The 24,132-nt window shown below is 40.2% G+C and overlaps 1 protein-coding gene across 1 annotated transcript in view; it reads left to right on the forward strand.

Annotated features, from left to right (window-relative positions):
* Positions 1 to 1,436: 1,436 nt before the first annotated feature.
* Positions 1,437 to 24,132, forward strand: part of NUP133 (nucleoporin 133) — a 67,532-nt gene continuing 44,836 nt past the window's right edge. The window contains exons 1-10 of the mRNA XM_074948827.1: positions 1,437 to 1,747; positions 4,332 to 4,450; positions 6,086 to 6,189; positions 9,223 to 9,330; positions 13,928 to 14,059; positions 15,900 to 16,070; positions 18,195 to 18,350; positions 18,436 to 18,506; positions 19,122 to 19,269; positions 22,087 to 22,231. Of these exons, the coding sequence (XP_074804928.1) occupies positions 1,575 to 1,747; positions 4,332 to 4,450; positions 6,086 to 6,189; positions 9,223 to 9,330; positions 13,928 to 14,059; positions 15,900 to 16,070; positions 18,195 to 18,350; positions 18,436 to 18,506; positions 19,122 to 19,269; positions 22,087 to 22,231 (1,327 nt within the window). The 5' untranslated portion in view covers positions 1,437 to 1,574. The remainder of the gene's footprint in view (positions 1,748 to 4,331; positions 4,451 to 6,085; positions 6,190 to 9,222; positions 9,331 to 13,927; positions 14,060 to 15,899; positions 16,071 to 18,194; positions 18,351 to 18,435; positions 18,507 to 19,121; positions 19,270 to 22,086; positions 22,232 to 24,132) is intronic.

The raw sequence follows: 24,132 nt of genomic DNA on the forward strand, positions 1-24,132 counted from the left end.
TCAACATTGTCATAAAAAACACAGCTGGGTGAGAAGCTAATCTTTGTTCATACTTTTCAAACCTACTATGCTTTTTCAGTATATATGCTTTTAAAGTCTGTATTAATGTTTCAATTTTAAGTCAAATTTCCAACAGACTAAACAGGCAACACTGCATGTAACCAGTTGATCACTGGGTGGATGATGGGGAAATTCAGAAGGGGTGTAGGGAAATCTCTGCCTTCTTTCTATTCACTTGGAATGAAAGAGGGTTGGGCAAACCTCAGGCCTGACACCAGGGCTGGCCCTAGACCAAATGGTGCCCCAGGAAAGGAACATCTTTGGCTCTCCCCACCTCCACCATTTGTTAAACTTTTGAATACCTTTTTTTTAATTGCATTTGTAGCCCATTTCATGAGTTTGATAAATCATGCATGCAAATAATGTATCCCTGTCATATAAGACAATAAGTTTGCACACTAAGCTCTGTAAATGCAGTTCTCAGAAAGTCTGGAAGGTTCCATTAGATTCTACGAAGGTCCAAAACATTCTAGGAGGTTAATGAAAAATGAATCCACATATTGAATACCTGAAACATGTTACTTCAAACATGCTATTTTCCCTTTTGCCGCTAACAAAAACAGCACCCCGAGCCCGGCAACCCCCAGGCGGTCACCTGCCACTAAATCTGACGCTGCCTGACCCCAAGGTTTAATCCAAGCCCAGACGAGGATGCTGATGGGCTGAGCGAGTCTGAGGGGAAAACCGCCAAGGCATGGAGCTCAGTTATACTCCCCCAGCCCAGTCAGCACATCTGCTGGCCCGTGGACACAGAACGCTCCTTCCCGCTCAGACTGTCCAACAGTTGGAGCTGGCTGCACCTCAGGTACAGTTGCCAACTTTGGTTGGACGTATTCCCGGAGGTTTCATCAGATGACATAATCTCTAATTCCTGGAGACTCCAGGACAATCCTGGAGGGTTGGCAGCCCCAGGACAGGGCGCGTGGGGGCTTCCCCCGCGAGAATTCAGTTCCTTTAGCTCGTTGGAGGATCACCCGGCTCTGGAGGCACCGCCACTGCCCCCGCCTGGTGCGGGAGGCTCTGCAATCCGCCCCCCCTGCAGCGCTCGGCCCGGACGCTGACAGAGGCGGCTGAGTGGCGAGCACTGGGGACCCCTGTCCAGCCCCCTGTGTGTGCCAACGGCGCTTCACCGGCTAGCGACAGCCCGGCCAAGCGTGGGTCCCGGCTCTGGGGGCAGCGCTTCATGCACGGGCTCAGCGTGGTGCTCGGGGTCGGTGCTGCCCCGCGCCCGCCGCCCGCTCCCCAGCCCGGCCTCCCAGCAGCGCGAGGTATTACCTCAGCGCGGCCGCCTTTCTACTTCCCCCCGGCCTGCTGCCGGAGGCGCGCGCGCCCGGGCCCCAGCTGACTCCTCCCTCTCTCGGGCAGCGGGGCCGGGAGCGTGACGTCGGCAGTTGCGACGCTCGGAGCTGAGCTTGTGGCTCGCGTTCGTTGGCGGCGCGCGCGAGGCCCGGCGCCGGCAGTTGGTACCCAGGAGGTGCCGAGCTCGCGCCAACTCTCTCCCTGCGCCTTCTATCATGTTCCCTGCTGCCCCCGGCTCCCCGCGCACCCCGGGCGGACCGGCCCGCAGGACACTCGGGGCCGCCGCAGTCTCCGTTCCCCGGCCGGGCGGCAGGAAGACCCTGGCGGCGGCCGGCTCCCCGGGGCTGTTCTCCCCGGTGGGGAGGCGGAGCGGCTCCCTGTCGGCGCGGTGAGTTCCCGGCGGGGGCGGTGGGTTCTGGGCTGGGCCTTAGTGCTCCAGAGCGGGGCTTAGGGGTACTGGGGGGCCGCGGCTTGTGCCCCCGGAGCAGCCGTCCCTGTCCCCCTGCGCTGCCCAGCTCAACGGGGAGTGAGAGTGACCCGGCTCGTGGCAGGTCCGCGTTGTCCGGTGTAACTGCGCGGGGCTGCTGTCTAGGAGAGCCAGGGCCAGAGGCGCTGAGCTGCCTGCCGGCTCGGGAAGCCGTCCCTGCGTCAAATCATCCCTCCATTGCGAAGGGCTAGAAACTTAATTGGTGCTGTTTAAATTAACAGTCTGCAGTGGGGGGTCCCCGTTCACAACTGAAATGCCCCAGTGGGTAGGTGGGCGAGATGGGATTTATAAATCCAGTGTAATTTTGATGTGGTCATCTACATTTCGGTTCTCTTTCTCATTCTGTAAGTGTGCTTTAATATTGCAGTGCTCTTTTATGAGTTTATTTTATGAGTGTAGGGACCTAAACTGTGGTTCAAGTAATCTGTTGATCACCCAGGGGTTTGTGCATTACCCAATTTCTTTGTGGTATTGTGCAGAGGACAGTCCATTCCTAAAGTCGGCGATGTAAGCAGGATGTCTGCCCACTTCGATTGTAAGCACTTTGGGGCAAGGATTTTTTTTTCTTTTGTGTTCATACAGCAGCTAGCACAGTGAGCTCCTGTCCACGACTAAGGCTCCTAATGCTGCCATAATTCAGATAAACAAACAGTATTTCCTTTATACTCATTATAGTGTTCATTTTCTTTTTGACATTTCTAAGATTATGGAGCACAGGTCTTTGTTAGGTCTTGAGTAATTTTGTGGCTGCTGGTAGTAACCCTGAAAATCACATGAACTGAAGCTCAGCATATGATTATTTCCATTCATTTTATGTCTAGAATGATTGTCAGTTGTACCTTTTTAGTTTTTGGGCCTCTGGTTGTCAAAGTTTCCATGGATTTAAAAAAAAATCACTGTCCAAAAAAAATTATTGTTCCCTATCCCACATAGGTCAGAAGTGTTATAAATCCAGAACAGTTATATGACCCTTCAGAATTCAGTCTCAAAAGTAGTTATTTGCTCTTGAGACTGACAGGTGTTGCTCAGCCCTGGGGAATTGCTAGACTGAACTTTCAGCCTGTTTAGCATGGCAGCCCGTTCTCGCTTTCTGACCTTGGTTTCAGGTTTGGGTTACAGAGATAGTCAGTCTTTCTGATTGAAAGATGCTATTGCAGTGTTTTCCTGCTTGTTGGCAAGGAAAGTGCACCCTGCTGAGAAGCAGGGAAAATTTGTAAAGAACTGAATTACAGTAGAAAGGAATCTAATAGCAAACCAACAACTTCCTGGAAGGAGCTGTGATAATTAGGCCTACAGATTTACCATCATTTTGAGTTTTACGGTAAAAAGTGCAACTTCATAAGATGTCACAATAACCTATAATAACAAATGTTGCTGGGAATAGATGCAAGAAAACCAGACAGAGAAACTAGATTTGTCTAAACCAAAACGTCTTCATTGACATAATCTGTTGAAAACAGATGATGTGGAGCTGGAAATTAATGTACCAAAATTGGTGTGTCAGATATTAAGCCTAATTGGTGGACAAAATAATGAGGGTATGGGCTATTCCACCCTCGCTCCCTTTTTGGGTCCTTAAACAAGAGAGACTTTGGGGGTGGGGGGGAATGCAGAGCAAAGATTAGACTGAGGCTACTGGAGTGAGCTTCACCATCACTGTCTCCTGGGAGCCCAGGCCTTCTTTGTCCTCATCCTGAGGGATGTCCTGACCAGATGGGGTCAGAGGGAGCGATCCAGGTGATATTGCTACCCCCTACCAGCTCCAGCTATATCCCTGACACCATTGCAGATAAAAATGGGATCTGACAGCAGCAGGAATAACATCAGTTCCAGCCCATCTCAACTAACTTATTTTCATTTTCCCAAAAGGAGTTTTAAATTTTTTACAGCAGCAACAGCTGCAGCTCATACCAACCAACTTCTTCTCTTTTACCCAACAGGACATATATTACCATCTTTAATACCATCTAAGAGACTCACAAACAAAGTTTTTTTTCCTCCTAAAACTCTTTCCAGCTGAAAGTTCTGCTGTGACAAGCGCCAGCGTGAACAGCACGTTGTCAACAGGAGAGCCGACAAACAGCGGCTACACTGCATGACTTTTAGCGGCACGGCTGTAGCGACACAGCCATGTCGCTAAAAGCTGTGTAGTATAGTAGTAAAAGTAGTGTAGACATAGCCTTTGTTTAACACTGTTTAATGTTGGATTGTGACTGGGTTATGTTAATACCTTTGGTCCATTTATTCTAACTAAATTAATACAAGGGAAACCTAATATACGGACTTGTCTTGAGTGTTCCCAAAGATATGCATTTGTGCCTCTTTTTCACAAACCTGGCCATTTAATCAAATCTGTCTTTTAAACAATTAAAAATGAAATAAATATTATATATTAAAATTGCAGGAGACATAGTAGAAAATTAATCACAGCTGGTGTGTTGGTTTTTTTTTTTTTTTTTTTTTTTTTTTTTTTTTTTTTTTTTAGAGCAACACCCACAAGGGTCATACAACATCCTTCAGCCAGTGAGACTATCAACTATGATGTTAAGAGTTTTGGATCCTCTCTCCCTGTTAAGGTTATGGAGGCCCTAAGAATGGCTGATGGTAAGGGTTGCATTTTTCTTTTCTCCACATGGGAATTGGATCAGATAAAGGAAAAATGGTAATCTCTTTATACTTTTAAATAGTTGATTTTTGAGCAAGGAGGAGGTGAAGATAGCACCTCTTTTTAATTGCATGCAGTAAGTCACTTGTCTGAGCATTTGTAAGCTTCAAAACATGTAAAACTGTAATTGTTTATGACCAGAACAACACAACTACTTTCTTTCAAATGTCAGTCATCTGGATATCAATTCAGTAACAGACTTCTTGTGAAAAGCAGAACTATTTCATTATATTTTTGTTTTATTTGTAATATTGGAGAGTATCATTCAGGCCAAGCAAAACAAGTACCTTCAAAGTTAAGGTTGCTGCTCCATACATTCAACTGTATTTAAATGTTATCATTCACAGTCTTAGGTAAGGTCAAGAGGTGTTTAGGCCACTTGTAATAGTCATGTACAAAGTCCTAAGTTAAAAAAGGACAACCATCCTTAATTGTTTCTTGTTTTGCACTTGTTAGTTGATGCCATCAGTCGTGCTGTATAGGTGCATAGCATGTGTGCACAGTACTGTATTTTTATACATAATTGGACTGTATCCATTGATCCAGATTCTTTACCTTCAAAACAATAACAAATGCGAGTGGCTTCTAAAATTCAAGACTTGGGAACCACACTACTGGAAATGATTAGAATGAGCTAAAACTTGTCTGTTTTGAGAGCGCAATGCAAAACTTTATGAAAAAGTCTTCCCTCAATAATAAAGGCTGAACTAATATAAAAAAACCCTTTCCAAATATAAATAGCTGAATCTAGGAATGATAAAGGAGCTGGATCCTTTATCAACAAAGTTAATGAGTCCCAATTTTGAATTTGGCACCTAGATAATACAGTTAGAGGCATGTTAAAAACGCCTAAAATAGTGTCTAAAAGGGGATTGTCTTTGTCAAATCCAAAGGATTGAGTAAAGAAATCAAGTTGTGTATATGTCTATCTTTTTTTATCTCTTTCATTTATTTTGTACCTATCTCAAACTTTAGGTGCTTTAATAGTTCTTTAAGAACACATAATGCAAACTGTTAAAACACAGATACATCAGCTTGATATAATCCAACCTCACATAATGGCATAAAACCAGCAGATAAATAGAAAAAGGTACTCATTATTATCTTCTTATCATTCTCCAAAAACCCAGGAAAATGGGCTTTGCCTTGAAATCAAGAATCTCTCTTCAGAGATTTTTCTGTACATTGTTGTTTCTTTTTTATAATGGTTCACTGGTTTAGGTTTATATTATATCTGCAATAACTTTAAGTAATTTTCTCAGTGATTCTGCTGCTCTCAATTCTTATCTAATAAGATGTAAATAAAATGTAAATGGGTCATTTTCTTGGAGTGACTTTCAACTTTTGTGAGAGAAATGTGTTACATTGAAATGTATTTTAAACAATATTTGGAAATGAGTCTCTTGCATTTAATTAGCTAAAGGACATAGAATTTTTCATGTGACATTGGCTCTATTAGAAAAAGGTTTCCTCCTTTCCTACCAAAATGAAGATTTGATAGTTTAAAGACTGTTCTACAGAGTTTTAGAAGTCGTGTTACTTCATGAAATTTTATATGGTCTTTCTGGATGTAGCTGATGACCTGTTAAGCGTGCAGGTGGATGAAAGTGGATGGGCCTGGCTAGTCTACAAAGAGAGGCTGATTATTTGGAAGATTGGTCAATCACCAGTTGCTAAGGTAAATGGGCTGTCAAACTGACGATGAAAAAGTGGGTGTGTATGTGTTATGCTAATTGAGCAAGTCTTTCAATTGTGTAGTTTGACCCAAGGGATAGTCGAGGACCTGAGACCCTAACTCACAAGAAAAAGATGAATGGGTTTGTACGAATCCGTGGTAGCAACTGCATAAGAAAGGTGAAAGCTTAGAACTTAACTCTTGTATTTTCTCTCTGTGCAACCTTAATATTTCCCTATTTCCCCTTGTTTTTTCCTCCCCCGCCCCCCGTTCCTCAGACGTTCTTGTTAAACCCTGGATTTGTGCTGGAAATGGCCCATCTTGATTATCATACACATTGTAAGGAGAGTGATCACTTTAGATAAGCTATTACCAGCAGGAGAGTGGGGTGGGGGGAGGGAGAACCTTTTGAAGTGAAAAACACCCATTTTTTCATGGTCTGTGTATATAAAAAATCCTCACTGCATTTTCCACTTTATGCATCCGATGAAGTGAGCTATAGCTCATGAAAGCTTATGCTCAAATAAATTGGTTAGTCTCTAAGGTGCCACAAGTCCTCCTTTTCTTTTTGCAAATACAGACTAACACGACTGCTACTCTGAAACCTTAATATTGTATTGTGTTTTTTTATTTAATAGGTATCTCTCAAAGCAGATGCACTCTAGTGATTTAAATAACGTTTTTAGAAATTAGCTAATATATTAAGATTGGTTTTGATAATCCTGTGCCTGCTCTTCAATATGTGCCATGAAAAATGAATCTTTATAAGCCTCTTGTATTGTGAGTGGATGTTTTGATTAATTTCCTTTTGTCAAGAACATATTTTTACCTATGCACCAAGAAACACTTAAGCGAAAAAACACTTTGGTGCATAGCAATTAACATCTGTAGGAGCCTGTAGTTGTTTCCAGTCTCTCTTGCTGATAGGGAATATGTCTCTCCTCCTCAGTCAAATGCAGTGTGTATTCCTTGTACAACTCCCACAGTACAATGTCCACAGTACCAGAGTGACAGGTGCAGCTGTGCTGATTGTACCGATACAGTTGCCTTCCCTATTCAATAGTCATGATTTTCTCCAGCACATTTCTTTGGATGGTTTTACCATCTTGTTTCTGAAAATGTATAACCAGTGTTCCGGCTAAAAGGCTTCAAAGAAACCTGCTTTGTCCGTTGTAGTGTTGAGAAGCACTCTTACCCTGTGTAATTTGTGAATTGTATTTGAAAATAATGTGTAAATACATATTTGAGCTATCAGCTGGCTGTGGCAATCTTGCTAAAAATGACATCTGTGATACTTCATATGGGAGCCTGATGTTAGAACTTAAGATAGTTTGAAAGCAGAAAATTGGTTCAAAATTTAGAGCTTACATTTTTTAAAAGAAAGTGCTTCATACATTAACAGTATTGTTCTGATTGGTGCACCCATATTAGTGCAAAATAAGTAGTAGTTCTATTATTTACAATTTTTATTCCAGTAGCACCCAACCAAGTGCCAATCAGGATTAGGGCTCCACTATGCTGGGTGCTGTAGAAGCAGATAGTGATATAGTCTGTGCTTTAGAGCTTTCAATCTAAAAGATTCCAGAGAAAATGGAGGGTTGGGGACATTGTAATGACATACATGCAGATGAACCCGATGCTTGGCACAGGTTGTTAGTTGTATGTTTTTCTTTAATTGGGGGTGTCATAAATATAAAGGGAAGGGTAACCACCTTTCTGTATACAGTGCTGTAAAATCCCTCCTGGCCAGAGGCAAAACCCTTTCACCTGTAAAGGGTTAAGAAGCTAATGTAACCTTGCTGGCACCTGACCCAAAATGAACAATGAGGGGACAAGATACTTTCAGATCTGGAGGGGGGGACAAAGGGTTTGGTCTGTGATGCTTTTGCCGGGCACAGATCAGGAATGCAGCCTTCCAACTCCTGTTAAGTTAGTAAGTAATCTAGCTAGAAAATGCGTTAGATTTTCTTTTGTTTAATGGCTGGTAAAATAAGCTGTGCTGGAGGGAATGTATATTCCTGTTTTTGTGTCTTTTTGTAACTTAAGGTTTTGCCTAGAGGGATTCTCTGTGTTTTGAATCTGATTACCCTGTAAGATATTTACCATCCTGATTTTACAGAGGTGATTCTTTTACCTTTTCTTTAATTAAAATTCTTCTTCTAAGAACCTGATTGATTTTTCATTGTTCTTAAGATCCAAGGGTTTGGGTCTGTGTTCAGCTGTACCAATTGGTGAGGATTATTATCAAGCCTTCCCCAGGAAAGGGGGTGTAGTGCTTGGAGGGGATATTTGGGGGGAAGATGTCTCCAAATGGGCTCTTTCCCTGTTCTTTGTTTAAAATGCTTGGTGGTGGCAGCATGCTGTTCAAGGACAAGACAAAGTTTGTACCTTGGGGAATTTTTAACCTAAGCTGGTAAGAATAATCTTAGGAGGTCTTTCATGCAGGTCCCCACATCTGTACCCTAGAGTTCATCTGTACCCTAGAGTTCAGAGTGGGGAAGGAACCTTGACAAGGGGTAAAGGTGGGGTGAATTTATGTTCTTTAACAATGGGTTTTCTGAGAAGCCTAACCTAATACCACTGCCAAGCTGGGGCTGTTGTATCTTCTCCAGCCTTCACCTCCTGAAGAATTTCTCTAAGTGGTGAGGGAGCATCATCTGAAAAATGATTGGCATTGTAAATCACATTTAAGACATTTAAATAAAGAAATAAGTTCAGTGAAATAATTGCCTGCTTGTTGGCAGACACAAGTTGCTGTCTGGTTGACAGAAGACTGGAATCTAGAGTTCCTATATTTGTCATTAAGATGGGAGTGAAGCATGCCTGGGTATTTATTTAACACAAATGTGACTATCCTCTGATAATCCTCTCTAAAACCCTTTGCTGTAGTTTCATGTAATTCGAGCAATTTAATTGTTTGCTTTTACCTTAGTATCTACTGTCAGAACAATAATTTAGTAGAATTTGTAAAATGGATATACAAATGACTTTGTCTGAGGCATGTTTATAATAGTGTCTCATTATTCCTTGTTATAGTTATCTGTATGCAAGGAACTACAGTTGCCATCCAGTGATTTCCAATGGAGTTCTAGCTTAGCAGCTATATCCTGCCTCAGTACTTCAAGTGAAGTACCTTCTCTACAGGTAAGCAACTTAACAAATTAAAAAAAAAAATCTATCATCTTCTTTGTCACTCATTCTTTTGGAAACTGCATTCCCTGTGTTATAATTAGGTTTGGCGGGATTCAGTTTTAATCGATAACTGTTAATAAACATCGATTTCTGTTGACACACTCAAATTGATGAAGAAACCATTGGTCGGTAACTGTCATCGTGCCTACAGGGATTTGGTGTCACCAGCCCTGTGGCCCTGGAGGGAGTCCTCTGCAGCCCTGCTGTCATGGGAGTGAGTGGGTCAGTCTGTGGCAGTGGAGCTGCAGAGAGTTCTCTGGGCTGGTGACACCTGATCCCTGCACACAAGGTGCAGGGGGAGGCTGCAGTCTTGGAAGGGCAGAACGGAGATCTCTGTCCAGGACTGTAAGGAAGAGGAGTCGTCGCTGGCTGCGGGCGTGGCCACCTCACTGCTGAATGACTTATGTAGCAGTGCAGGGAGCCCTCTGTAGCACTGCTGTCATGGACTCTCACTCACCAGCTGGGAGTGCTGGGTGGTCTCTGCTTTGCTCCACCAGGATGACAGCCTTCCCTGCTCCTTGTGTCTGTAGAGATCTGGTGTCAATGGCCATGTAGGGATCTCTCTGCAGCTCTGCTGTCAAGTCCCACTCACTCACTTTTTTTTGTAATTAAATGTAGTAATTAGAAACTTCTTACATTGCAGTTCTTAAAGGATTAATTCATTTAAAAAAAAAAAATCAGACTAGGGAAAATAGCATCATTCAGCAGTGGGACACCTGAAAGTTTAGTCCAGATAAGTGAAATTTGAACATAGTGCTTCCTGAAAAAGTTATGCATCATCTGTGTTTTAATTCTGGGTGTGTGGACTGACTGCAAATGAAAATGGTTTTTTTGCCTAAGTTTCATTATGAATGCCATCCAACACTGGAAGAAATAGGTGATCTGCCTGTCTGGGCCTGCTACTTTGCTAAATACCTCTTGTACTGTGCGGGGATGAGAACCCAGGATCAACTAGGTATACACAATATTGCACTATTGTGTACGATATTGTGTGTAACTACCGTTCACAAAGAACATGAGATAGTGACCAGTTTTCAGTTTCAGGTTGTACACAGCATTCATTCAGTGCACCCAGAACTTTTCAGTGAGGGTCAGATCAGCAGCTAGTCCTTGAAGGGAAGAAGCCATCCATCCTGGCATCATCTTGAATTTCTAGGTGGTGAAAAGAGGTAGTAGCATTTTGCTGTCACATCCCTCCCCCCAAACTTGACCCCTTTAATCTTGCCACAGTTTAATCATGCTAGAAGTAATATAAGAGGTGAGAACATGCAAAAGCCTAAATTATTAAATTAATCTTTCCTTAGCTGGGTATGTTTTGTAAAGACATCACTGCTTTGTGGACCACAATAGTAAGCATGTAAGGGGAATATTAGTGGTGGGAAAACTGCAAGAGGTTGGGTAAAAGGAGTAGCTCAATGACATCTTCAACAGCAACATTATAACATAAATTATTGTTAAATTTTTAAATATAATTGAACTGATCAGTAATAGTGACCATAATGTAATTAAATTTAACATCCTTGTAGGGGGGAAAATACTAAAGAAACCCACCACAGTAGCATTTAACTTTTAAAAGGGGAACTACACAAAAATGAGGAGGCTATTTAAATGGAAATTAAAAGGAATAATCACAAGAGTAAAATGTCTTCAAGCTGCATGAAAACTATTTAAAAACACCACAGTAGAGGCTCAAACAAAATGTATACTCCAAATTAAAACAAAACAGTAAGAGGACCAGAAAAATGCCACCATGGCTAAACAACAGAGTAAAAGAGGCATTTAAAGGCAAAAAGGTATCCTTTAAAAACTTTGGAAGTCAAATCCTAATGAGTAAAATAGAAAAGAGCATAAACTCTGGCAAGTCAAGTGCAAAAGTATAATTAGGCATGCCAAAAAGGAATTTGAAGAGCAACTAGCAAAAGACCCAAAAACTAACAGCAAAAATGTTTGTAAGTACATAAGAAGCAGGAAGCCTGCCAAACAATCAGTGGGGCCACTGGATGATCAAGGTGGTAAATGAGCACTCAAGAAAGACAAGGCTGTTGTAGAAATGAATTCTTTGCATTGGTCTTTACTGCAGAAGATGTGCAGGAGATTCCCACACCTGAGCCATTCTTTTAGATGACAGATCTGAGGAAATGTCCAAGATTGAGGTGTCAGTAGAGATTTTGGAACAAATATTCACCCAAGAGTTCTGAAGGAACTCAAATATGAAATTTCAGAACTACTGACTGTGGTATGTAGCCTGTTGCTTAAATCAGCATCTGTACTAGATGACTGGAAGATAGCTAATGTAACAGCCATTTTTAAAAAAAGGCTCCAGAGACAATCCTGGCAATTACAGGCCAGTAAGCCTAACTTCAGTACTAAGCAAATAGGTTGACATTATAGTAAAGAACAGAATTATCAGGCGCAGAGATAAACACTGTTGGGGAAGAATCAACATGGCTTTTGTATAGGCAAATCATGTTTCATAAATCTATTAGAATTTTTTGAAGTTGTCAACAAAATCTGGACAAGGATGATAGAGTTAGATATAGTGTACTTGGATTTTCAGAAAGCCTTTGACAAGGTCCCTCACAAAAGGCTCTTAAGCAAAGTAAGCAGTCATGGGAGAAGACGGAAGGACCTCTCATGTATCAGTAACTGGTTAAGAGATAGGAAGCAAAGGGTAGGAATAAATGGTTAGGTTTCACAGTGGAGAGAGGTAAATAGCAGGGTCCCCCAAGGATCTGTACTGGGACAAGTGCTGTACAACATATTTATAAATGATTTGGAAAAGTGGGGAAACTGTGAGGTGGCAGAGTTTGCAGATGATAGAAAATTATTCGATGGTTAAGTCCAAAGATGATTGCAAAGAGTTTAAAAGGGATCTCACAAAACTGAATGACTAGGCAACAAAATGGCAAATGAAATTTAATGTTGATAAGTGCAAAGTAATGCACATTGGAAAACATAACTCCAACTATACACACAAAATTATGGGGTCTAAATCAGCTGTTGCCACTTAAGAAAGAGATCTTGGAGTCATCTTAGATAGTTCTCTGAAAACATCTGCTCAATGTGCAGTGACAGTCAAAAAAGCTTAACAGTGTTAGGAGCCATTAGGAAGGGAATAGATAATAAGAAAATATCTTAATGCCACTATGTAAATCCATGGTATGCCCAGTCCTTGAGTACTGCATGCAGTTCTGGTTGCCCCATCTCAAAAAAGATATATTAAAATTGGAACAAGTAAAGAGAAGGGCTACAAAAATCTTTGGGATATGGAACAACTTCCATATGATGGGGAGATTAAAAAGACTAACTATTCAGCTCAGAAAAGAGACAACCCAGGGGTGGGATGTGATAAAGGTCTCTAAAATCATTAATGGTGTGGAGGAAGTGTTATTTATCCCTTCATGTAACACAAGAACCAGGGGTGATCCAAATAAATTAATATACAGCAGGTTTAAAACAAACATAAGTACTTCACACAACGTGCAGTCAGCCTGTGGAACTCCTTCCCAGGGGATATTGTGAAGGCCAAAAGTGTAAATGAGTTACAAAAGAATTAGATAAATTCATGGAGAATATGTTCATTGATGGCTATTAGCCAAGATGGTCAGAGATGTAACCCCATGGCCCTTAATCTCCAACTGCTATAAACTCGGATTGGACAACAGGGAATGAATCACTTGATAAATGCCCTATTCCGTTAATTCTCTCTGAAGTATCTGGCACTGGCTATTTATAGAAGATAGGTTAGTGGGCTAGGTGGACCATTGGTCTGACCCATTACAGCCATTATTATGTTGTTATTTTGTGATTTTTTGGACAATCAGTTGATTAGACGTAGTGCTTCCTGTTCAGATCTTTACTTGGATAAAGGCACTTGCACCATTCTTTGGCCTTGGGTGGATCTCCAGGGAGAGTAAGTCCTAAAGTGAAGAACTCTTCACCCAAAACATGTTGATAGAAACATCTGAGAGTTTGTGTGATTATTCTTTGAAGAATACATTTGTAAAAAAAGGCATTGTAGAGTTTAACGTTTCTCTTAATGGCTCCAGAACCATTTTATTTGGTTTACAGGTAAAGAGATTTTTTTCTCTTAGCCGTCAGCTTCGCCGGCTGACATTGGATATTAGTCAACCTGAGTTTTTGGGGTCACATGTCATGACCAGTAATAAAGATTTTGCATCTGGAACTTAAGTCCTTCGCTGGTTCTTAACAGCAACAAATCTCACTTGCTCTCAGTAGCTATGTTGGCCTTGCTACATGATCAGCAGTAAAAAGTAGTAAAAATTATTTTTGTCAGTAAGACAAGCAGATGTGACTCAATATGTACATCTGTTGAGTTAGAAGTTTCCATTTTTACATAATCCTCCTCCTCTACCCTAAATGTGCTTTAGTTCTGTTTGTGTGTGTATGTATATATTTACCATTTTTTGTTTTTACCCTCTTAACCTCTGGGACACTCAAAAGAGATTTAATATTATTCAAATAAAAAGTTTCATCCTTATTATAGTCCACCTATATCATGTGTTGACTATTTTTCTGTAATTCCAAGTCTCTGTCAGCGATGGTTGCCACCAGTGAAGGGTTTGTACGTTATTGGCCCAGCCTTCTGCATGAAGGTTCCTATACGGAGACTTTTACAGACTTTGGCGGCTCTCTGTGCAGTTTTCTAACAGCTGTTAAGGTATAGTACAAATTTTGTATACATCAAAAGTATTAATTTGATTGCTAACTTAGAAACAGGAAAGAGTATTTGGAGCATCAAGTCTTAAACCCCTAGGAACTTTAATAAACTAAACAGTTGCAGAGTGAACTATGTGACCTCATTATGGATAACTTCACAGAACTGTCAGAGAGGCGATACCACCGTGAGTGAAAGCAAGATCCCTTTCCTCACAAAAGTTCCAGAATATGACAAACATGAAAGAGAATTATTTTGTGCATGAGCTTGTTAAACGGGATATATTTTTTTTATAAATCCTAGTTCAGAAATTAGATGTAAGAGGAGTAAACTGCAAAGATAAAATGGTGGTAGGACTACTTGTATTCTCTTTTTTAACCTGTTACGTTTACTAAGGAATTGTGAATTTTTTTCACTTAACTAAATGAACAGTTACACGTAAGTGTTTCAGATGTCAGCAGATTGACCCTGTTGGAGAATTTTTACCTATATTTTGCAACTTCTAAAACCTGGCACATCTGAAGTCTAATTTAAATAAAATGATTTTCCTTTTAGGGCAGAATTATTATATTTATATGTAACATTTTTGATTAGCAGTGAGTATTAAAAAATCCCAAAACAACACATGTTTCTTGTTTAACTTAAAAAGTCTAATAAAAGAATTAAGCATCTGTCAGAAAATGAAAGCAATTGAAAGTGTGTGTGCAGGCACCTCAGACTTTGAAGCACTAGACTTGCTAAACTGAGACTCAGGAAAAGTTCAAATGGAACTATACCACAGCATTTTGAGAAGTGTAAACATTTGTTTGAAAACATTACATGGAATTTTAGCTTTGCAATTTTTGTTGACTGAAATGCAATTCCATAGGTGAAATCTTGTGCAGTGTTTAGAAGAATAATCATTGTTGAACTCCAGTTTAATATTTGTTTGATACAGACTTCTTTCAATACTTCTAAGTAATGTGTCTTTCACAGTATGGGCTATATTCATCTCCCATTTAATACCATTGAAGTTAATGACTTTGCACAAGAGGTGAGCCTGTCCCTGTCCTCTCCACTACTGTTGCCAAATAGTGCTGCATTTCGTTTTACAACAATGTGGCATCTTTTACAAACACTACATTCGCTATTACCAAAATCATTTTTAAAAGATACTGAAATAAGTCTCACAACATAGTCTGATGGATATTTTCTTATGCAGTTAGTTGTGATGTGTCCTACTTAGTTAGGTCAGGGCACTTCAGTGAAAATAGCAAGCTACCCATGGAAATAAATTTTTGTTATGGAGCAGAGCAGTTCCTAGTAAGAAGATTATGAAAATGAGCATTAAGTTCACAAATAATAGTTGGTAAAAATGTTCATTAAAGGTGGACTATTTTTGTGATCAATAAAACAGTTTTTCAGAAAATGTGGTAAAATATTAATTTAAACATGCGTAACCTAACAAATATTTTGTGTGCTATATGCCATAATTTAAGCCTTGGAAGAACTATAAATAGTTGTTAAAAAGCACTACATCTGATACATTTCAGTTTTTATGTAATGCATTATAATTTCCAGGTAAAGAGCACGACCTATTGAAAAGCTGACATTTTTAACCAAGTGAAGTTTTTCCCAGGCTTTTACAGCCAGCTGAGCTTTAAATTAATTTGCTGGAAAAAATGTTTCATACTATATCTCTGCTAGCCCTCGTTTTCTTTGTAGAGTAGCAAGGATGGCTATGTTCCCAGTCCTGTTTTTCTCCTGACCTGGTACAAATAATCCTTATTTGACAGTAATTGTTGCTGAAAGTTGGTGGTGTGTCTTTTATGTGTCTAATGTAGACATTTTTACTTTTTGTTAGGGAGGAAGTTTTGTTTTATCATCTTCAAGGGGCCAGCTAGTTCGATTGATACCAGACAGTTCTGGTAAGATCCATCAGCATGTCCTGCCACAGGGACAGGGCATGTTTTCTGGAATTGGCCGAAGAGTCTCCTCTCTCTTGGGGATTTTGTCTCCCAGTAATGATGCTGCGGTAAGTTCAAGAAATAGATTATTATAAATAGATTTTTTTAAAAAAAAATTATAATGACGTGTTCCAACTTGTCTCACACCTTCCTTCCCCTTTCACTCGCTGCTACTTAAGGACATACTGTACCAGGATACAGAACATCTGAAACCCACTCCACACCAATTATATTCACTAAGGTTTAAAAAAGAAATACTTTACAGCAGTGGTTTTCAATCTATTTTCATTTGTGGACCCCTAAAAAAATTTCAAATGGAGGTGGAAATCCCTTTGGAAATCTTAGACATAGTCTGTGGACCCTAGGTTGAAAACCACTGTTCTTTAGTAACGACAACCTTTCGCAGACCTCTTCGACATAGTCTGTGGACCCCTAAAGAAAACCACTGCTTGACAGCACTGATGTAAACAGAAAGGAATAATTATCTTGCAACTGTTTTTAAATTTCCTCAAAAATCATAGCATCAGTGTACTCATTAAATGATCTGCATCCAGTATGATCACTTGGACTTGAGTCCTCAACCTGATTTATGTTCCAGAATTGGTATTTCTTATGCTTCCCAGAAGATTCCCTGTACTGCGTTTGTCAAACACCAAGTGGCTTAAAGCCTAGAAAACTGGAGTCTACTACTGTCCCTCCTATTCGTTTGTTATAGATTATCCCTGTGGTAATTGAATGTCAAAAGCAAACTATACTTGGTGTCCTATCTAGATTTGGTATTTCTCAACAGCCTGTGGCCCTTTGTTTATTTCGTGGAGTGGCATTAGTCTTACACAGCATATTGTCTTCCTTTCTGGTCCATACCAGACTTGAACTAGCAGTTTAATTGCTGAGTGCTTGTGTATTTTTTAAGATTTTCATCATAGGAAGACTAATTTAAGTTAATCAAAAGAAACTTTAGTGTGTGCTTTACTGTGCAGTATTATCATTCAAGTCAGGAAATGCCAAAGTTAAGGTTGTATGCAGTGTAGTGGTACTTGTATATTCCAAGAATCTTTAATTATATGTTCACTTACCATATATCAAATATAACATACAGTTTTCTATAAAACTAGATGTGTGGCATTTTGTAGTTTTGTATATATACTCTGCTTATGCTGACAGTCTCTGAAAGTCACTTACATACAAGATGAGCCCCATACAAGGTGAGCGATGAATGAAGCAGGCCCTGTGTCATTTGCTGCATGTTATATATTATTCACTTTTCAAGGTTATATGGACATCTATTTGTATTATTTGTGACTGATTTTGTGATCATATTGTCGTGCATATCCATAAGGAAGGACATAGTTTAACTTGCATGTGAATATTAACTTTGGCATTTTCTGATTTGAGTTCTTAACCGTACAACTCATATTAAAAAACCCCAAAAAACCTGTTAAGTTACACATCACCAAAACATCCTATCCCATGTACCTTACTAGAGTCATAGGAAAAAGTACCCTTTTGTCTATCTGAAGAGCTGCAGTTTTAACATTCAAATGCACAAAGACTCAGGCAGTCGCTTCCGTGGAGACCTTACCTCATTTCTTGTGCATCTACAACACGTTTACTTCATTAGGCAAATGTTCTTTCAGGTCCTTGCATCCCCAAAGCACAATTTTTAAAGTGTACATTGACCTATAGCCTGGTATACACTTGAGATGTGCAGAGAATGGTGCAGGCAAATTGAATGACAATGGAGAAACTATTAGTAACTCACAGGTTCTCCCTAGATAAAGGGATGCCAGTGGTTGTGGGTCAACTCAAGTTTTGTATGTGAATTTTACAAAAGCTGGAGAGGAGCATGAGATATATTTTTTTCTATTTTTTTTTAATCCCATAAAATGACTTCCATCTGGAATTATTTTGATACTTAAATTTTGTATCATAGTTAAAGCAGAGATTGTAAACTCTTTCGGGCAGGGACCATTTTTTTTATCCTGTGGTTATATAGCCCCTTGCACAATGGGGTTCTGGTCCATGAGCAGGGCTCGTAGGCACTACAGTAATACAAATAATAATTGTCAATTTGAGCATCCATATGTCTTATCAGATTGAGTGGAGTGGCACAATATATCAGAATAGTAAGAACATACTTTAACCGACAGAGCTTGCTTTTTTTTTTTTTTTTTTTTTTTTATTAAATGCAGCTTTCTAGTGTTCTTTGGGACAAAGAGAGATCAAGCTTTTATGCACTGACCAGTTCAAATCTAAACAAATGGGAGATAGACGATTCTACTGAACGTCAAGTTCTCAGCTGGGATATCAACAGAATCCTTAAAGAACACATCACAGATGCAATTTGGGTAAGAAGCAGTACACTTGAAAAATAAAATGACATTGGTAGTTAGCTGATTTATTTCTGTCACTATAAATTAGTGTCTTTTACAGGGCTCTGAAAGTAACTATGAAGATATTAAAGGAGGAGTCAATGTTCAGTATTTGGATTTGCAACGAAACCGGTAGGCATGAGCATTCTGCCTAGCAAGAGATGAACCATATGCTGATTTGATAAGTGCTTTCTATTTTCCTACATTGTTTTATATACAAATTATTGGGATTTTAATTACTCTGAATGCTGTTGGTGACAAAACAGGCACCTCAGTGCAAATAACTAATTGTACTAGATGTGATGGCATTAGTAACTAGTAATTAGGTTTTAAAAATTCTTCACCCAGAATAACTCTATTAAGGTTCTGTCATGTCATGATAATTTTCTTTGCAATGTTTTTTTCCAGGAGGCTGGGTAAGCCAAATATAACTTCTATATAACTTCAAAATAACTGGTCTGTGGCTTCTATTGGTATTACTTAAACAACATGATGGGAATTTAGTTTTCCACATATTTTCAGTTTCTAGAAACCATTGTTGCATTAAGAGCATTAAAACAACAAAATACTCCATATACACCCCCTTACAGTTTTAAGTTAGAGACTAAAGTTCCTGTTTAATAAAAAAGACACTTTTCTAATACTGTTGGATACCTAAAAATATTATTTATGTAGCGTTCTACCTATGTTCCTGTTTTCTGAACCATGGTGCATGTACTAATGGTATGTTGCTTTTTCAATAAATAGTGATGGACTGGTAATTTTGGCTGCAGCATGGCATCTTGGAGACAGTCCATGTCTCACCTATTACACTCTCATAACAGTGGAGGATAAAGGTTACCACATGTCTGATGATGTTGTTGTGGAGGTCACCCAATATAATCCACCTTTTCAGGTATGGAGTCATTGGACCTTTGCTCTAACGTGAATTTGGAATTAGTCTTGAAAATAATGTATACAGGCAACATTTTTGTGTGTGTGTTTTATTTTCCTCAGAATTAATATAAACAGCTTTTGATGGGAGCAATACCTAAAGTTCAATGTAAAATATTTAAATTTCATGTAAAATATATAAAGTAAAAACCCACAGAAACTCTCTCCTTTTTCAAAGTGTTATTGCTGAGATATTCCATACTGTTTAGGTTTACTATCTTGCCCTCTACATACTGCCATCTGTCTCTGTTGTAAGCAGTTTTATTATAAAATCAATTTTGCATGAATTATGAAGTAATTCATCCTCAGGGTCTTGAATCTGAAGGAAGAGGCTGAAGGAATTTTGCTGAAAATGGACAGCTAATACAGAAAAATTAAGAGTAAAACTTAGAGCAGCGGTTCTTAACTGGGGGTCTTTGGCCCCTTGGGGGTTTGCGAGCCATTTCAGGGGGGTTGCAGGGCCTGTGGCCAAAGCCCCAAGCCCCGGCACCCCCCATGGGACCAAAGTCCTGGTGCCCTGGCACTCCCCCTGGGGCTAATGCCCCGAGTCCATGGGCAGATTTGAGTGGTTATGGGGGGGGCATTGCCCCCCCAAACTGCAGTGCCTTACCCAGAGTAGGGAAGTCATGGGGGCAGCTCCATGCCTGCCCCACTTCCTTCTCTCCTCCAGCCCCCGAGGCCCTGCCCCCTGGCCGGGTTGGAGGCTGTAAGCTGGAGCTGGGCAGTGTGGGGCAGCTGCTACTCTGGCTGGTGCCATGTAGCTGGCAGCCATGGTGTTCCCCTGTCTCCTCCTCCTCCTGCTGCTGGTGCCTGGGGTTGCCCCCTTTGACTGCTTACACAGCTGGTAAAGGAGAGCAGCGACCGCAGGGTGGGAAGGCTCTCCAGGCACATAGCCCCTAGCTACCCCTCTCCCTGCATTCTGAGCTACTCCCCCTGCCTACACACAACACCTAGCTACCCCCTGCCCTCTGAACAGTTTTCAAACTTTTTGAGCTGAGCCACCCCCTTTGAGTTATAATCCCCCCCCCCCCCCCGCGACAACCCAGACAGGCTGGGTGGCCTGCTGAGGTGAGTGGCACTCCCTCCGTGCCCCATCCCCCGCCAATAGAAGTCAAACTACACCTATGCTTGAGGGCCCGGCGGACGGAGCCCCAAGTCCCCCCACACTGGGCCCTGTGTTTTTATAGCTTGTTGGGGGGGGTCTCAGAAAGAAAAAGGTTGAGAACCCCTGACTTAGAGGTTAAAAACTATTGTTGAGGTAGCTTTTAATTTTAAAGCTTGATCTTTGTCTTTTTAGAGCTTTTAAAGCAGTTAAATAATATTGAGTAAGAAGAAAAAAGGATACTTGAAGAGCATTTCAGCCAAATATGAATCTTCTTGTCTTTATTTTAAAATGAATCTTTTGTGAGATTTGGGCAGTACCTGATTACATGGATTTATATGCCATAGATCAGTGATATTTAGACCTTAGTAGTTCAGGAGCCGAATTAGCAATCAGCATTACCCTAAAGAGCCTCAGTAGTGTGAATTCATTGTTTCATTTACTATAGTACTATATTTTTATTTTTAAACAGTATGACAGGGTAAATATAATATTCTCACAGCAAAATGATTGACCAAGTATTATTTTATCAGCTACAATTGGCTAATAAGATAGTAGAAGCATCCTGTTTGGTTAATAACTTAGATTGGTTAATAATTAAATCAGTGTTTTAATATCATGTGCTGCAAAGAGCTGCAGTAGTCTCATTAAAGAGCCACTTGTGTCTCGTGAGCCTCAGTCTGAGTATCACTGCCAGAGATTGTTTTATAGGGTATCTTGTGCTGTATATATTGAACTAATTTTCTAATCTGCAGTTGCTGCTTTATTTTTTGTACCTTGTACTGATGCTCAGTGAAGCCAGCTGAAGGTTCTGAATTCCATCTAATATCACCAATATACATACCTTCTTTCCCCCTCAGATGCAATCATATGCTCAAAAAAGAGGCTTTGCCTCTACTGCTGTCTGGCTTGTTGATATTTTGGAACCTCATGCTTTTGGTTAGAACTGAAAAACCAGACCAGATTTGAATTTAAATTTCCTGGCTTCTGATGGGGTGTTTTTTTTTTTTTTTTTTGGGTCAGAATCTTAGGTTTTAAATAATGTCTATAGTCTGTTATCTGATACATCAATCGGCTTTACTAGCCTCTCTAATACCAATAATCTTGAATATCTCTGATTAATTAAACCCATCTATAACTAGTTTTCAGCAATCAAATCTTTAATTACAGATGTTCTGAAGATTTCTAACAGAAATCTGCGAAGTGTGCTTAAAGTATATTTGCTTACACAACTGACACTTCACAAAAAATGTTTCATGAAGTGTCAATGTCTCTTTAATTAAGCTTTTATGTTCGTGAATATTAGCTTTGACCTAACTTTATAAGGCTGGTATTTTTTCCATGGTGTCAATTTTCAAATTGGTTCTTACATTAGGAGGAGTGTCTAATGGCTGCTGAATTACTGATTTGTTCATCTCTTTTCTATCCTGGTGAAAATATATCTCTATCTCTTTTGGAGTTAGCAGGTAGATAAAACAGATCTTAAGTATTCAAAGCAAATTAGAAATAGAAACTGGGATCCTTTTAAAATAAATTCGTGATAGATGTCTGTCATGTTAAAATTAGGAAAAGGAAGATATTCATGTTTGTACAACTTTTTGAACATTTTTAAAGTGCTGTATTAAGTGTTAAATATTGTTTATATGTATATTCTGTCATTCTTCTGGACACTTGTAGTCTGAAGAACTGATGTGCTGTTTCGTGGTCCCAGACTTCTTTAACCATGCTGCCTACCTGTACACTGAAGATGAGGTCTTTGCTTGTTCAACTGGAACTGGAAGAATTTCTTTACCACAGGAGAAAATTATATTTGGTGCACAAGGTAATAGCAATAGGAAACTTAGTTTGTATTAACTCACTTAGTTAACCATATTGACAAAAAAATTCTTCTTTGATTTTAATTATTTCCAGACTGCATTTAGATTGAGCTATCCGTTTTGGCATTCTGTTCCTTCATTCAAGGATCCCCAGTTACCTCAAAACTAAAATTGAGGCAGCATGGGCTGATGGAATGAACAAAGGTTTGGCAGTCAAAGGTCTGAACTCTAATGCCAGTTGTTGCCGCTAGTTCTTTCTCTGACCTGCAACCAGTCACTTTGCTTCAGCTTCCCTGTCTGTGAAATGTATAAGGATAAGTTGTTTGTGCAAACAATTTTGAATATATTAGTGCTGAGTACATTTTTATTCATATACTGCTTGAAAAAAGTCTGGGATTTTACTCTAAAAATGGGATTGAAACTCGCTTGAGAGGAGACAGACGGAAAATGAAAATAAGATGATATTGTGTAACTGTACATAGGAGCCCTATTTTTAAATACCACCAAATCTTGCTTATTCAGATAAACTTTAAGGTCAGAACGAACCATCATGATCATGACCTCTGGCACATTGCAGGCCAAAGAAGCTCTCCCACCGACTCGTATAATAGATCCCTAACCTCTGGCTGAGTTATTGAAGTCCTCAAATCATGATTTAAAGACTTCAAGTTACAGAGAATCCACCAAAAAGAAAAGGAGGACTTGTGGCACCTTAGAGACTAACAAATTTATTTGAGCATAAGCTTTTGTGAGCTACAGCTCACTTCATCGGATGCATTCAGTGGAAAATACAGTGGGGAGATTTATATACACAGAGAACATGAAACAATGTGTGTTACCGTAAGGAGAGTGATCAGGTAAGGTGAGATATTACCAGCAAGAGGGTGGGGTGGGGTGGAGGGGACTTTTTGTAGTGATGATCAAGGTGGGCCATTTCCAGCAGTTGACAAGAACATCTGAGGAACAGCGGAGGGAGGGGAATAAACATGGGGAAATAGTTTTACTTTGTGTAATGACCCATCCACTCCCAGTCTTTATTCAAGCCTAAGTTAATTGTATCCAGTTTGCAAATTAATTCCGATTCAGCAGTCTCTTGTTGGAGTCTGTTTTTGAAGTTTTTTTGTTGAAGAATTGCCACTTTTAGGTCTGTAATCGAGTGACCAGAGAGATTGAAGTGTTCTCTGACTGGTTTTGGAATGTTATAATTCTTGACATCTGATTTGTGTCCATTTATTCTTTTACGTAGAGACTGTCCAGTTTGCCCAATGTACATGGCAAAGGGGCATTGCTGGTACATGATGGCATATATCACATTGGTAGATGTGCAGGTGAACAAGCCTCTGATAGTGTGGCTGATGTGATTAGGCCCTATGATGGTGTCCCCTGAATAGATATGTGGACACAGTTGGCAACGGGCTTTGTTGCAAGGATAGGTTCCTGGGTTAGTGGTTCTGTGGTGTGTGGTTGCTGGTGAGTATTTGCTTCAGGTTGGGGGGCTGTCTGTAAGCAAGGATTGGCGTGTCTCCCAAGATCTGTGAGAGTGATGGGTCGTCCTTCAGGATAGGTTGTAGATCCTTGATGATGCATTGGAGAGGTTTTAGTTGGGGGCTGACGGTGATGCTAGTGGCGTTCTGTTATTTTCTTTGTTGGGCCTGTCCTGTAGTAGGTAACTTCTGGGTACTCTTCTGGCTCTGTCAATCTGTTTCTTCACTTCAGCAGGTGGGTATTGTCGTTGTAAGAACGCTTGATAGAGCTCTTGTAGGTGTTTGTCTCTGTCTGAGGGGTTGGAGCAAATGCGGTTGTATCGTAGAGCTTGGCTGTAGACAATGGATTGTGTGGTGTGGTGTGGATGAAAGCTGGAGGCATGTAGGTAGGCATAGCGGTCAGTAGGTTTCTGGTATAGGAT

Source organism: Natator depressus, chromosome 3 (assembly GCF_965152275.1).
Source record: "Natator depressus isolate rNatDep1 chromosome 3, rNatDep2.hap1, whole genome shotgun sequence".
In the NCBI taxonomy this organism is placed as follows: Eukaryota; Metazoa; Chordata; order Testudines; family Cheloniidae; genus Natator; species Natator depressus.